Source organism: Sciurus carolinensis, chromosome 1 (genome assembly GCF_902686445.1).
Source record: "Sciurus carolinensis chromosome 1, mSciCar1.2, whole genome shotgun sequence".
Taxonomy (NCBI): domain Eukaryota; kingdom Metazoa; phylum Chordata; class Mammalia; order Rodentia; family Sciuridae; genus Sciurus; species Sciurus carolinensis.
In genome coordinates, this window is record NC_062213.1 from 194,113,829 (window position 1) to 194,128,887 (window position 15,059).

The following is a 15,059-nucleotide window of genomic DNA, read 5'->3' on the forward strand; positions in this document are numbered from 1 at the left end:
TGGGCACCAGCTGACTGAAGACGGAGTGCCTGGAACCAAGAGATGTCAGGCAGCCAGCTGGAAAGGGACTAGCAGGCAGCGAGAGGAAGCTTAGAAATGGCCTGCAAGTAGTGTAAGAAGAGGGAGCAGCAAACCACCAGGCCCTGTCAGCTGATCATTCGGAGGACAGACAAGAATTAAACGGGAGCAAGCCAGGAAGGAGTTTGACAGGGCAACTGTTAAAGCGTGGATCCACTGTAGGGCCCAGTGTCCTAGCAGATGGTGAAGGGAAGTTCCAGAAGCATTCTGCAGCAGGCAGTGGCGCCTCCTGCCCAGGCTGTGGGGGTGGGGTGGGACTCGGGAGGAGGATATCCACAAGAAAAAGTGGAAGTGGTGGTAACTGCCTTGAAGGGACTTCTGGGTCTTTTACGAATTTACACTGGACAGGGCTCGGAGTGTGGCTTAGTGGCAGGGCACTTGCCTAGCATGCTTAAGGTCCTGGGTTCCGTCCCCAGCACTGAAAAAAACGGAAAAGAAAACACACATGATAAAATGCAGTCCATGAGTGGTGCTGGGGTGAGCAGGCCCAGAAGGACAGTCGCGCACACCCGGTGCAGCTGAAGCACACCGGGGCGTTAGCCGTGAGAGTTAATGGAGTCAGAACTAAGGTCAGCATGGAGACTGAGCAGCAGCGAGGACCGCCATGTCTGGAGGCCGGGAGGGGCGGTGGTGTGTGGGAGGTGTTAGAAGGACTAAATTTATTTTCCATTGAGGAAAATATTAGTTCTTATACAAAACAGCAATAGAAGCCTGTTATTTAGAAACAAGGAGGCTAAGTACCAGAAGAACTTGCTACTAGAGTCAAGAGTGGCTTCTAGAATCTGGGACCAGGAGGACGACGGGGAGAGACAGTTCCCTGGGAGTCGGTCACGCCGTCTTTCCCAGGACACTCCTTGAGTCCTGCAGAATTGGGACCCTCTCACAGACTTAATTCTACTAGAATTTGACTTTTTAAATGCATGTGTATTACTTTGATAAAAATAAAAACAGAAAAATCATCATCAGGTGAATGTCATCCGTCAGTTCAAAAGCAATCATTTGCAGGTGACTGAGGTAATTAAAAGTTATTTTAGACTTTTCATCTTGAAGCATGAAGTGATCTTATTGCTGTCTGACATGACAGTCGTTTGACTTTGGAATTCTCTTTTTCTTTCTCCAGTTTGTATGCCAGAAGAAGGGTTTAAAGGTAAGTTACATTTGTCATGTTTTTGTGCATGAATGTGAGAGTCAGACTGTAATTTTCTATTAAAGTGAAGGTTATAATTTGATTTTAAAATTTAATCCCATCCGAGTCTCATGACTGGAATTAATTCTACTTAAGAGCATTTTTATTCGGGCTTCATGGCCTTAGTTAGGGCCCAGTGCACCGGCTTTCCCTTACCTTCATTGAGCCCCTCTGTCTTCACAGGAGGTTGGGAGTGATCTAGGGCCATTTCCCACTCCTCCTGTTCGTCAGACCGACACAGTTGTACGTGGCTGGTAGAAGGAGTGGGAGAAGATGCCTTTCCCCGAGGAAAAGCCCATTGCATCCACCTGGACTCGGGCACTGTTGGGTTGTTCATTTCGGGTGGGGATGTGGTGGTTCCTCCTCGTACACTTTGGCCGCTGTAATTATGTGATCCTTCAAACACAGTCGCTGGACATTCCCAGCTTTGACTGTTGCCATGTTGGTTCTTGACTGGCCACCCCAGAGTCCTAGCAGGTAGTGATTTTACCAAGAAGTAAGTTTAAATCAAGTAGCAGGGGCCCTTTGCTAAAGCAGATGTGCAGTAAAGCTGCTGGCCTAGATTTAAAGTCTCTTCCTCTCCGTGGGGCTTTGTTGTGTCCATGTTACCACTACAGAGGAACTCCTGGTGGTTAAAGCAGAAAATTTTTTTATGAAAAACGGCCATCAAATGAAAGCCTCAGTAAAATCTGATGAACTTGTGCGAAGATAAGCATAGGAAACAGCTTTCAACAAAACTGTGGCTTAGCCAAAAGCCTGGAGCCATGCTTTTCTACCTTCAGGGCCCTGGGCCTGCTGTGTGCATTTCCTGAGTTGTGTGTTGACTGTTGGCGATGTGTTCCCAGCAGATGGAACACACGCACTCATATCTGGTTCACAGCTGTACCTCCACATGTGCTTCTTTCCTCAGGTACTGGTCTACTTGGACATTAATCTTTGAACACTTGCTGACACCAAGAAATGACCAGAGGGGAAGAGGAATTTGACGTTAGGGCATTAAAGAAAAGGTGGATTTAAGAATTAAACCATTACATGACTCTTCCAAAAGGCAAGATCCATTCAAAAGTGACTGTCCCAAATGCCTTATGTCAAATAAAGCAGATTGCACTGATGGACATCAAACTTAAAGGAAATGTTTCAGATTTTATATTTAAGGGGGGCGGTGGCAGGGTGGGTGAGTAAAGACTGAACCAGTTTAGTCGCAGTGACCGTGAATCATGTTTACAAAGGAGATCTCTAGTCCTGGCAGGAGCGAAGTTCTGTTCTACTTCCTGCTCAAGTTCGTACAGATGCGCTGGTCCAGGAGGGCTGTGTGTCACAGTAGACGGGACAGCATTCTGCTCTGAACTAACGGTGATTCTTTAGAGACATAACCTGCTTACCAATACCTGTCTTTGACTCATATCCTACTTTCAATAAAGCATGAAAGTGAAGAACTTGCCGTCATTGTGGAAAAGTGTCTTCAGATTTAGACTCCCCTCCGGGCCAGCACAGCCCTGCCGGCCGGCGGTTGGTCCCAGTGTCTAAAGGAGGGGCAGCTGCATGTGGCCTGCAGTGAGCAAGGGACTGTCTCAGTGCTGGCCTCAGGGGCTTTTTGCTAATATTCTGAAGTGGGAAATCAAATATTCCTTGTGCATTTGAACAATCTCACCACCTTCCCAGAAGAGTGAGTTGAACTGAAGTACATTTGGATAACACGAGGTTCTTAAAGAGCGTGTTCTTTCCAGTCTCCAAGTCTGCTAGTTCTTGGATCTCGCTTCCCTTTGAAAATGTTCTTCTGAAATACCATGAAAGGATCTTTTAGATCACTTTGAGAAAAGGAAAAAAATGAGTGTGTAGAGGGGGTATCCTGTTTTTATCCACCTCAGGATCATTGTTACTAGTGACAAATAATCAAAGCAATATACTGAAGAATGTTGAAGGATTTTTAAATGAAACCTTGGACTAGAGTTTGTTTCTTTAAAAAAAAAAAAAAAAAAAAACAGCTTTCTCTCAAGTGCGTCTGTATGTGTTTGTGGCTGAGATGCTGACGCAGGTCTCTTGCATTTTTGGCCTCCAGTTTGTGCCAGGCTTTTTCCTCCCCCCTCCCCCCTTTCAAAAATCTGAATTCACATATCGGATGGGGGAGGCAGATTTCAACTTGAGTACCAGTTGCCTGAGCAGTATCCCGTGTGCATAGCTGCTCATCAGGGTAACTGTGGGGGTTGGTGGGTTGTGGCTTGGTGTTGATGTCCCCTCTGTGTTTGCAGTGTGTTCAGTCTGTACCCCCAGAAGGCGGGCGGCATAATGAGCCTGCGGGGAGCAAGAACCCTGTGTGCCGCTGCCTCGGCACCCACTGTGGGGGCGCGCGGCGGGCCTCCGGGCGGAACTGAGGTTGAGCCCCAGGGTAGCTAATCCTGGTTTTTAGATCTTGGTCTTTTATTTAGCTCCAAATAAATGAAGCTGGTGCCTAAACTTTATAACAAAGAAACTTACTCCTTTCCAAGGTAAGTGTGTGGAAGTTGAGTAGTGCTTGAGAGAGCGGCTCGTTTTTCCTCACAGAGAGGCTTTTCTGGGGGCTGGGATGTGACTCGGTGGTCGAGTGCTCAGCACCTACCATGTGTATGGCCAGGGGAGGTTATTTGGAGACCAATATGGACGTGTCAACAGTATCCCAGAAATCAAGTTTTCCCAATTTGATGTTGAAACAGTTTTTCGATTTTCTCACTTAAAGTTTTTTGTTTTTCCTTCATGCAGTGGTACAAAATACTGCCTTCAGGCTGCTTCCTGATCTCAGTCTTTGCTGTTGTTGTTGTTGTTTGTTGATGGACTTTTATTTATATGCAATCCTGAGAATGGAACCCAGTGCCTCACACGTGCTGGGCAAGCGCCCCACCACTGAGCCCCAGCCCCCGCAGGGTCCCTGCTCTTTTATTAACTCTGCCCTGGGGTGCAGGTGGCCTGGGTCCAGAGTGAGCTGGTGATGCCCTTCCAGGAGTCTTTCCCCAGAATCTTCTTTCTGGCGCTCTGACAATCTGCCAGGGTCTCCAGTGCTGTTCAGAATGTCACCTGGGGTCTGGCAGCACCAGCATCCGAGCAGAGCCGCATTACCAGTCCAGGAGCTCAGGCCCAGAACCACCATGTCAGAACTTTGCGGTGCCGGGACTGAGGCCTCCTTTCCACCCACCCCAGAAATCACAAGGTGAACGTGTGATCTGAATGGCCCCTGTGGCCTCCCCCCCACGATGTGGGCAGCAGGTACAGGTGAGGACCGAGGGCCAGGAAGCTCGGGTCCCCCCACATTCTGACCCTTTTAATCCCAGGTGGATGTGCACCTCTTCCCCATCCGGGGGAGGCGGGGGTGTATCTGGGAGCTTCATTGTTTAGAATCACTGTTAACTTCCTGCCAGATCAAGAGGCCATGATCGTCTCTCTCTCTGTGGAATCATCGTCCAGCGCGAGGTTTCCATGCGGTCCAGTGGCTGGGTTTGTGTAGCTACAGCCCTTGATCAGAGCCTGGTTACCCTTAGAAGCTAATGCTCACCTTGAACAATCTGTTCTAATACCCAAGGGATGACTTACCTGTTTACCCAAACTTAGTCAGCTGAGCAGGAAAGCCTGTCTTTCCTGTCACAGGCTTGAGGGAGGAGGGCTGTGTGCGCGCTGAGAACAGGGTGCAGGCCTGTGAGAAGTGTCACTTTCATCTTAAGGTTCTTGGAGCCACCACTGTCCTTGCCCTCACCATGCAATGGGCAGAATGTTGGCCTTGACGTTATTGGAACCCTTTATTCATTAGGTCCCAAATTAACATTTGCAGAATGGTAGACACCAATTTGAACAATGAGTTCACTGAGCAGCAGTTGTGTGCCCGGGAAAGCCCAGTACGGAGACACGAAGCCCACCTCTCCACTGGCATAACCTAAACTGGGTGACTTCCCAGGACTACAGAGAAGTTGTGTGGACCGAGACCCTCCCAACAGCAAGCACAAGTTTAGGAGGTGTTGAAAGGGTATGAGAAGTTGGGTCACCTCTGTTCTAGGTCATCTTGCCATTTATCTCATAACCAAGAAAGGTTACTTAACTCTGACTTTGCCTCATCTCTGTTTGCACCAAGAATTAAGCAGTAATCAATATTGTTGGTTTAAAATGTTTTGCATTATTTCCAAGTAAATGAACTTTCTGAAAAAATATGGGATTTTTTTTTCCGCCTGCAAGTCTCTTAAAAAGAGGCCTTTAAGCACTGCTCCCCAGAGTCCTGCTCCAAGGGCTTCGGCCGTACGTCACCAGGAGCCCCTTGGCTGGTGGTGGTGGGCAGGGTTCAGCCGTCCTGTTGTGCAGACCTTTCCTTGTGGCCCACAAAAACCAGGACAGCGGCCACTGGCTCCAGCCCCTACTTATGTGCAGGATTATGTCATGGTATTTGAAACATGGCTAGAATGTTTGCTGAAGATTTATGCCTTTGTGACGGACAGTTCCTCTGGGGGCAGCTTCAGTTGTTTTGACTGTCACTGACGAGAACATCAGGAGATACCTCCAGCCTCGGGCAGCAACAGGCAACGCACGAGGCCATGGCTATTGCCAGGCCAGACGCCACTTCCTGTCTGAGAATGGGTGATTTTTCATTGTTTGTGTAGATGCTGTGGCTTAGTGAATAGCACTGTTCAAGAAGAGTGAAGGGCTCAAAACAGGTATTTCTTGTGTGCGTTTCCCCTCCCCCAGCAAGAAGACCTCAGAACCAGTTGTCAAACTGCGCACACTGCCAAGCGGGTCACATACCCCGGATGGTGAGGTTAAGTGCTTTTGAGCTTGACTAGATTTTAGGAAGGAGGTTGTAGAACTCGGACTTGACAGGCCCTGTATGACCTTGAGGTGACATATGTCTGCACCAGTTCATACTGGACCAAGTCTTTGCTGTGTCATGCAACAGGTGACACCAAGGTTCCTGCACAGGCGACTGTTCCTTCCTACACTCCTTCGCTCCAGCACACGTGACCCGTTGGTCTTCCTCACGCTACGTCTTCACACTTGCTCAGGAGGCTGTCCGAATTCCTCCAGGGTCAGCCCTAAGAGCTCATCCAGCACAATTGGGGTGTTCATCTCGAAGGGCAGCGTCTGCCTCCCAACATGCTTCAAGGAAGGGGAGAAGCCTGCTCTTAAGGGCGTGGCCAAGACTTCCAGGCTGGGGCCTGTGAAGTGAAACTGCTGCCGGAACAGCAGCTGCCCTGCCAGGCGGGCCCTTGGCCACAGGAAGTGGGGAGCGCTCCAGGGAAGCCAGAGGCCTAGGCCGCCACTGGCCGCGTTGGAACACTGCCGCTGGTACTCTGGCCACTCACGATTGCATCTGCCCCCACCCTTACTCTGGTGTTTTGTAACCAAGGAAACTCCAAGCTGCAACTAGCAATCAGCTCCTTTTATGATCCTGGACAAGTCCGTTCGCCTTGGAGCCTCAATGCTCTCCACCAGGAAGTTGGGGTGTGCTGAAGTCAAACAGGAGCTCAGGGGCCCCTCTGTCACGTCAGAGCCTCTTCTTCCCACACTCTGCTCCCTCATGGAAGTTCCAGGGAGTGCATTTGTGAAGTCGCCAGTCAGGGCTGCCTCTGAGAGCTTGGCTTATCAGTCTGCAAGTCGCCTCTGGTTTTCATCTGGAGTTTGGGTGGCATCTTCTCAGCCATCTGCAGCACGTCACTGGTTCTCTGGGTGGGAGGCCCCAGTGGTGCTAGTCAGGGTAGAATAATGAAGGTAAAGTGTACTGTTTGATTTTTGAGCTGGATTTCATGTCTGCATCTAAAATCGCCATCCCAGAAAACCGATCAGCATAATGCCAGACTGATTTAGCTGAGAACAGGGCTCTGACCATCTAATTTGCCACTGATTCCCGGCTGTGTACCACTGGTGTTGCTCAGTCGGGGACATGAATGCACACTCCGGGGTCCACTAGAGAAACCCTGGGGAGAGCTTTCTCGGCTTTGACCAGGCTGGTACCTACCTTTTGACTTTGTGTTTAAAAAGGGAGCCTCTGCTGTGTTTGCATTTGTGACCCAAAACCCCAACTCCCAAGGGTGGGTCCCCCAGGGTCACATCCTCTCTACCTCTTACTGATTGAGCACCTGCGAGCCAACCTCCCACCCAGGCAGGACGGGTCCTTGCCTGACACGTGCCTGGAGCCGTCTCGCACTCTGGAGTGCAGCTGCTCTCAGCCACTCCTGCCCACACTTCCTACCTGGACCCCCAAGGCCTCCCTGCTCTGCATAGCACACCTGGAGGGTTCGCCGCTGTGTGTTCTCTCCTGTGGGTTCCAGTGTACAGCCTGCCCAGCTTTTCTCCCCCTTGACCTGGCTGGGCAGGATGGGCATAAGGGGGGTTATTTCCAAGGGGCATCATTCCCATGTTAGGGCTCTCCACCCGACAGCCCCCGCCGACAATGTGGAGTTCACTGCTGTATCCTGACAATTCCATTCTCCAGCCAACTCGGATGTCAGAGTGTTTGAAGCCAGCTTTCATTTCTCAGCAATCGGGAGGGCAGGGGTGGTGTCCGGGTCGCAGTGTGTAAGTGAGAAAGAGAAGGCTTGTGCCCACAGGCAGCCATGCGTGAGCGGTCAGCCCTGAGTGGTTTGGATTGAAATAGGACAATGCAAACCTCCGGGGCCTTTGTCCAGTCTTCCCTTCAGTAGCCAGGCTCCGTGCCCAGCCCCCTACAGCACGTGTTGCCGCCTCCCCCGGGTCCCTGGCCGCCTCAGATCGGAGCCCCCCCAGGACACGGGCGATTAGAATCCTCTTGTTGAGGTTTTATGCACGGAGGGAAATGCTGTGATTGAAAAGCTTCCATCATGATAAGAAGTGGGCCTGGCCCAGCAGAGCTTGCCTTCCTGGGTCTACTCGCCATCGGCTCGTTCCGTCCGCCATGCCGATAGACGCCAAGACCCCTGGGTCCAGACCTGAGTTCACCACCACTGCCTCAGCCTGCCCCTCCCTGTGGCTCGGTGGGGCACCTCTGTCCACTCGGCCACCTGGAGTGGACCATCAGCAGGGCCTCCCTCAGGAGACTTGAGGAGTTGGTGGTCTCTCAACTTGTAGGAAAAGTACAGAAGCAGGAAGAGGCAATGCCGTGGAGCTTAAAATTGAATGCAAGGATCAGTGCAGCTCACTGACAAAAATAAGTAAAAGATGGGAGGCGATGTGGTTCTCAGGAGAACCCTGGAATTTGGACTTCTGAGATGGCGACGCGGCCAGTCCATGCTGCCGCCGAGGGTCTCTAAGCATCCGGTGTCCTTTCCCAGTGCTCAGCAGGACGTACGCGTCCTGGCACTTGCTGCTCCAGTCTCAGCCACCATCCCAGAAGGGCATCGGCCGACACTGGGTTCCATTTTTCAACTTTGGACCAACTGCATAGTCCTCCTACGTTCCCAGGCAGGAAGTGAAAAGGCCTCCAGACGTGGGGGAGGCCCACGGTGGGTGGTGGTGGTCCAGGGTCTCGCCAGAGCTTCAGCCTCTTCCTCCCACCCTGACAACTTAGACCAGTAATGTCCAGGGTTGGCCGCGCCAGCACCGTTGTGAAGCTGTATCACCGTGTACAGGGCCTCAGGCCCCAGAATCGCTGGGCAGGAGTTGGCATCCGCTGGCCACTCCTGTGCTCTTCGAAGTTCGAGGCACCCCGGGATGGAGCTTTTCCCCACCCACAGCTGCAGGAGCTTCCCCCAAGAAGAAATTCAGGCCGAAACAGGAGGACCTCGAGTTCAAAGCCGAGACGCTAAGCAACTCTGGGAGACCCTGTCTCTAAATAAAATACAAAATAGGGCTGGAGATGTGACCCAGTGCCCCTGAGTCCAATCCCCGGTACTCCCCCCACCCACCCCTGCAAGGAAAAAAAAAAAATTCTGACTGTAGGAAGATAGGGTGGGAGGTGGGACTGACAGTCACTGCTCACTGTACAGGGGATGCTCAATAAATATGCTGAGAAGGTAACTCAAGTCCTTGCCCTTTCATGGGCTTTGTGACCTTGGAGGGCCTGGTCAGCTTGGCCACTAATTAGAAGTGGTTGGGAAGGTGGAGGTTGGTCTGCCTTCTTGCAGCCTGTGTCCCCAGTTGTTAGAACCAAGGGGTAAGAGCCAGAGATCCGCAGCAGCCCCTCACATGAATGGTCTGACTTGATCTCGGCTTGGGGCTACCAGCCACACCCTGCTGCCCGTTTGCCCCCACGGCTGTAGCTTTGTCAACTGCTGTGCCCTGGCTTCCTCTGGGGTTGTCCCTTGGAGGGGAGCTCAGTGGAGGGCAGAAGAGGTGTATTGGTGGCTTAGAGCCCCCGGTTCTGCTGGTCTTCAAAGAGGCGAGTCGGTGGGCTGGCTCCTGTGTGCTCTGCTGCTCGCTTGCTGGGTGACCTTGGGCCGGTCTCTTCCCCTCCCTCGTCCCCAGAGGTCAGTCTGAGATGATCTGCTTGGGTTCGCAGCTTGCTGCCGCCACCTTCCTCCAGCTGCCTTCCCTCCGCTTCAACAGCTCAGTCCTCGATGCTCTCGCGCGTTACCGGGTTAGGCTGGGGCGGAGGCGCGCCCGGGGAGGTCTGGAGTCGCTGACCCGCTGGCCGCGTCAGTGCACGGCCTCTGCCAAGACGCGCAGCAGGCGAGGCGGATCCGAGGACGTGGGGGCCGGGCCGCGAGCCTCCTCGCCCCGCCAACCCCGTGCGTCTCGTCCTCCCACCCCGCTCCAGCAGGCAAGAGGAGCTCGGGGCCTAGGCGTGTCCCCTGCCTCGGATCGCTTCCACTTGCCCCAGAAGTTGTCCCCATCCCCGTGAAGCACAGGCTGTTGCCAGAGCAACCGGGCCTGTTGCCTGGCTGAGTTAGGCTACCGCGGCTGGTCCTCAGTTTCCCCACCTGTAAGATGGGGGCGCAAAGCGCCCACCTCCCGGAGCAGCGGCCAGGAGCGCGCGGCAGGGTGGGGGCCTTCCCGCCGCTCCCGCGCCCGCGGCTCGGGCTCCGCAGTGAGGGGGGAGCGGCGCCGGGGAAGGAGCGCTCCGCGGTCACGTGACGTCCCCCTCCCCGAACTGCGGCGGCGGCGGCGAGCGCCGACCGCGTCCGGGCAGAGCTGCAGCGGCTGCCGCGGGCACCGGAGTGCCGAGCCAGGACGCCCCCGGCCCAGGCCCGCGGTGAGTGCGCCGCGCCGGCCGCGGCCCCGGGAAGGGGAAGGGGAAGGGGACGGAGGTGGCCGAGCTCCCCTCCGCCGGCAGCCGGGACCCTGTGCGGCGGGCTGGGCCGGAGGGGGCGAGCGGGTGGGGACCCGGGTCCCCGAGGGGCGCGGAGAGGCCGCCGCCGGGCTTGACAGCGGCGGCGGGAGGCCTGGGCTGAGCCCGCGGTCCCCGCCTGGGGACTGGTCGGGCCGCGGCAGGGGCTCGGTGGCAGCCTGGTGGGCGCGCAGTCCTGCTTTCCGCTCTCCCCAGGAGGGTCTGCGGAGAATTGGGCGCATTTCCTCCATCCCTGGGGAGGGCCCCGGCCCGAGCGGCCCCTCGGGGGAGGCGCTCCAGCCTCAGTGGAGGGAAGTGGGGGTCCTCAGGTCCAGCGACCCGGAGCTCAGAGGGCCGCGATGTCCTTTCATCCCCCAGGGAGAGAGCGCTCTTTCCCCGCCCCCTGCCTGACCCTCCACCGAGCGGGGCACACGCGTCACGCAGTCGGGCGCCCCCTCGTCGCCTCCCAGGCTCAGCAGAATCTGAGGACTCAGTGGGAAATCACAGGGCGGTCCCCGTGCCCTGCAGGACGCTGGGGCTGGAGGAGGAAACCTCGGGTACAACAAACTCGTTCACCCCAGGACACCCGCTCACGGTCTCACGATGTCAGGGACCCCCACCTCCACCCCAGCCGGTGCTTGATCACTGAGTCTTTGTTGGGGTCATAGCACAGACCTGGGGTGGATTCAAGAAGGACGGTCACCCTTCCCGTGGCACTTTGGCACCTGTCCTGGTCCTTTCTTCTCCTCTCTGTCAAAGTCAGAGGGTCAGACCCCTGGTGGCCAGCAGGAGGGCCACTGAGAGAAAGCAGACCAGGTGGAAGCAGGAGAGAAGGGCGAGAGGAAGTGAGGTGAGATGGTACAAGTCCTTCCCCAAGGGAGGCTGGTCCCACGCTCTGGGGTCCTGCAGAGGGCAGTGACCCTTCCTTCCTGAGGGTGCCTGGTGGAGGAAACTGGGGCAGCGGTGGCCTTGAGTTTCCTAGTTAATGAGCAAGAACTTTGGCCAAAGGTATCCCTGAACTGGTGTCTAGACTGGCACAGTGATTGAGGTGCCATTCGGGCCCCACTGCCCCCTAAGCTCTCCCCTCTCCCCTTTTAGGACCTCAGCCTGGCTCAGAGGCCCCTCTGGCAGTCAAAGGGTCTTGGCCAGGGGCGTGCACCTTGGAAAGGATTCCAGGGTAAGGATCAGTCCTCAGGTGGCACCCAGCACATTCCCCAACCACAGCCACATTTCAAGGTGTGGCCAAGGTCTCCGCTGCACAGAGGAGAAACTGAGGCTCAGAGTTCCCTGAGTCACCTGCTGGGCCTGCAGTTACAGTTCTCTGACTCCTGATCCAGCGGTGGATCCACAGCCATGGGGTGGAGAGGGGGTGCTGATGGCTGGAATGGTCGCAGTGACCTGTTCCCCTTTGCTTTTGGGGGACGGGTGCCTCTGGAAGGCGTTGGGGAGATGGGTTGGGTTAGCCCGAAGGTCCAGAGTCTGTTCTTGTTGCTGCCCTCTCCCATAGCCATAATGTCCCCCACCCTGGGCCCTTCTAGCTCACTGTCCTTCTGGGCAAAGCCCTCTTCCTTCCCTCCTGACCAAGGTGCCTGCCTGGCAGGGGTCTCAGGAGGCCCCTCCCCTGGCTCTAACCACCCTTCACCCCGGAACACAGTGGGACTCTCCCTCTAGAGAGCTGCGGGCTCCTTTTTGGCCTAAGGGTCTCTGTTATCCAGACTGGGACTCCAACAAGGTCCACAAAGGCAAGGAGACCGCCTGCCACCTCCTGCCCCTGCCCAGCTGTCAAGGTCCCAGGCTGGGAGGCCCTTGGAGGACCTCTGTCTTCCACACCACCTGTCTGTCTGCGGAGCCTTTGTCCTGGCTGTCAGAGGCTGCTGAGCAGCCACACAAGCTGCACACGACAGGCAAGACCCGCACACAGAGGGACGCAGACGCAAACACGGCTTGACTCACAAATACCGAGACCCAGACACAGGAACACAGAGACACACCCCGGCCAAGGCCCCTGCCCAGACCCGGCCCGACACCACACACCCGAGAGACGCCGCTTAGAGATGCTAGCCCGTGTGCACGCAGCCGGGTGTCCCCATCCCGCCGCTCTGGGCTTCTTTGGCCTCCCCCACTGCGCACGCGTGATATTTGCACACGCAGAAAGAACATGAGGAGGCCCTACGCCCTGAGAAATGAACCTGGCAGACGTGCTCACGCACCCGCCCACACCCAGGCCACCATGGGTGCACACACGCATGCATTACGTCAGCTTCCTGCGTGTGGGATGTGAACACCTCATTGCCCCGGGAGGTGGCAGGGCCCCTCTGAACACCCCCAGCAACACCTCACCTCCTTCCCTCTTTTTTGCTTTATGTGAATCCAGCTTGACTGACTAAGGAACCTACTGAGTGATTCTCCCTCCATGGGCCCTTCCCTCATGCCCCGCACCTGTCCCTAAAGATGCCACTGCACAGGTCCCTCCAAAACAGGACACATGTCCCAGGCAGGCTCCATGCAGCCCTGGGTTTACTTTCTTTGCCACTTTTCCCAGCCACCTGACCACGTCCTGGCTTCTGTTTTGCCTTCCCAGCAAGGTTGGGGCCAGCTGGTGTGAATGGAGGGGATCTGCTCGGCTGGGCACCCTGGCTGTACCTCTCAGAGGTTGGCATCACTGGGAAGTCACTGCTGAGTGGTGCAGAGGTGCAGACTGATGCCGGGGGCCAGTGAGGGACTCTGGGCTCTGCCAGGCTCACCTGGGCGCCCCGCCCCCCAGGTTGGCCAGAGTGCTGATTCTCAGTCCAAGCCTGGCCACAACTCTCGCTGGCTGTGTGGCCCAGGCAGATCATTCTCCCTCTCTGGGCCCAGCTCCAGCTCTGGAAGGCAGCTTGGCCCAGCTGGGGAAGGAGGCAAGAGGTGTGAGGTGGCCACCCTGGGCCAAAAAGGAAAGAACTTTTGGCTCAACTGAGCAGCTGAGCCGTGGGGGACATGGCTGAGGACTTCCCACACACTGAGACTCTAGGTCCACACTAGGTCAGGCAGGGGCTGCCAGGCCTGGAACTTCCAGAAGTGGCCCCTAGAGTGAACCCCAAGAAGAGGGGGGCCCAAGGGCAGGCCTGCAGTTGTAGTTTACGTCTGTGGGTATTTATACCCCTCAATGTGTGCTCTATTTTTAGGGCTAAAGACTGGCATTTGTAAGCATGACTCAGAGAGGAGGAAAGACTGGCTGGCGGGGGACACCCCATAACAGGGGTCCCCCTGGGATCCCAGCCTGTAGGAAGAAAGGAAGCAACATAAGATCTGCCCACAGTGTGCTGACCTTGCTGCATACTTCACCAAGCATTTAGTGAGCATGTAGTATGTCCCAGAGACTGACCGGCACTGGGGACACAGGGAGGAGCTGGAAGTGGCATTTATTGGTCCCTACCACAGTGTGGTATGTGTCACTGTGCCATGTCACAGACAAAGAGAGATCCACACTACCAGTAAATACCTCTGCCAACAGAGGCTGTCCTTCCTTGGGTCCCCTTTTGGAGGAAGCAGACCTGAGTTCTTTTTGACTTGGCCACTGACTACTGTACAACTTGCAGCAAGTTACTTCCCTCTCTGAGCCTCTGTTTCTTTTATCTGTAAAGTAGGGATCACAGGACCTATGCGATGGGTTTTTTTTTTTTTTTAAAGGACTAAAAAGATTATTTGGAGCTAAGGGTGTAGCTCAATGGTAGAGCAGTTGCCTGGCAGGAGTGAGGCCTCGGGTTCAATCCTCAGCACTATACTGAAAAAAACAGAAGCCTAACGTAGGCAAATACCCAGGTCAGGACCCAACTCATCCTGGGCATTTGTTCCTGTCTTAAAGGACACGGGTTGGGAGCCATCAGGAATCTAAGTCCAAGTCAGGCATGGAGGCTGGGTGGGAGGATCACTTGGGCCCATGAGTTTGGATTCTGTCTCAAGAAAAAAAAGCAATTCAAATGCAGTTTTTGCTGTGACTTTGGACAAGTGACCTACCCTCTTGTGCCTCATAACCTTTTCCACGGAACAGGGATGGAGGAATGAGGAGTCCTTATTTGCCTGCCTACCTGGGCGTACTGTTTGTGAAGATCAGACATAATGACTTAGGAGCTGCTTTAAAAAACGCAGAGCTGCACTCAGAGAAAAACATAGAAGGACACAGAAGGAAAAACAAACACCAGGAAAGGCTGGAGAAAAAAATCTTTAAAAACTTCAAAAATCTCTTTACAGCAAGAAAAAAAAACTAAGGCTTTTCATCAATGTTTTGTGATAGTGGGAATTTTTTCCATAACTTCACCTTTCCAAGGTGGTTGGCAGTTGGGTAGTTTACCCCCCTGAGGAGTCACTGTCTGACACCTAGTAGGTGTTCAGTAAATGGCATGTGGTCATAGGTAGGATTATGAGTTCCGTGGAGAGGCATGAAAGCATTCCTGGTGTGGTGACCAGCTACAGCTTGGGCACAGGCTGGGAGGTGGCTGTCTTGGTTTCAGTGAAAGGTGTGCCTCCGGGTCTTGAATATTGGGCTGAGTAGTTGGCACTTTCCCGGGAGTCTGTGAGGGACTCATCTGCGGGACCAGCTGTCTTCTGCAGGTGGACCTTGGGCAC

General features: G+C 54.6%; 1 protein-coding gene across 3 annotated transcripts in view; it reads left to right on the top strand.

Moving 5' to 3' along the window:
• Usp48 (ubiquitin specific peptidase 48) overlaps window positions 1-3,248 on the top strand; it is a 66,956-nt gene extending 63,708 nt beyond the window's left edge. For 2 of the 3 annotated variants that reach the window (XM_047548295.1, XM_047548302.1), the window contains 2 exons: window positions 1,199-1,225; window positions 2,175-3,248. In XM_047548295.1, coding sequence (XP_047404251.1) covers window positions 1,199-1,225; window positions 2,175-2,197 — 50 coding nt within the window. In that variant the 3' untranslated portion in view covers window positions 2,198-3,248. The remainder of the gene's footprint in view (window positions 1-1,198; window positions 1,226-2,174) is intronic. The other variant, XM_047548287.1, reaches the window with a different exon arrangement.
• Window positions 3,249-15,059: the final 11,811 nt, after the last annotated feature.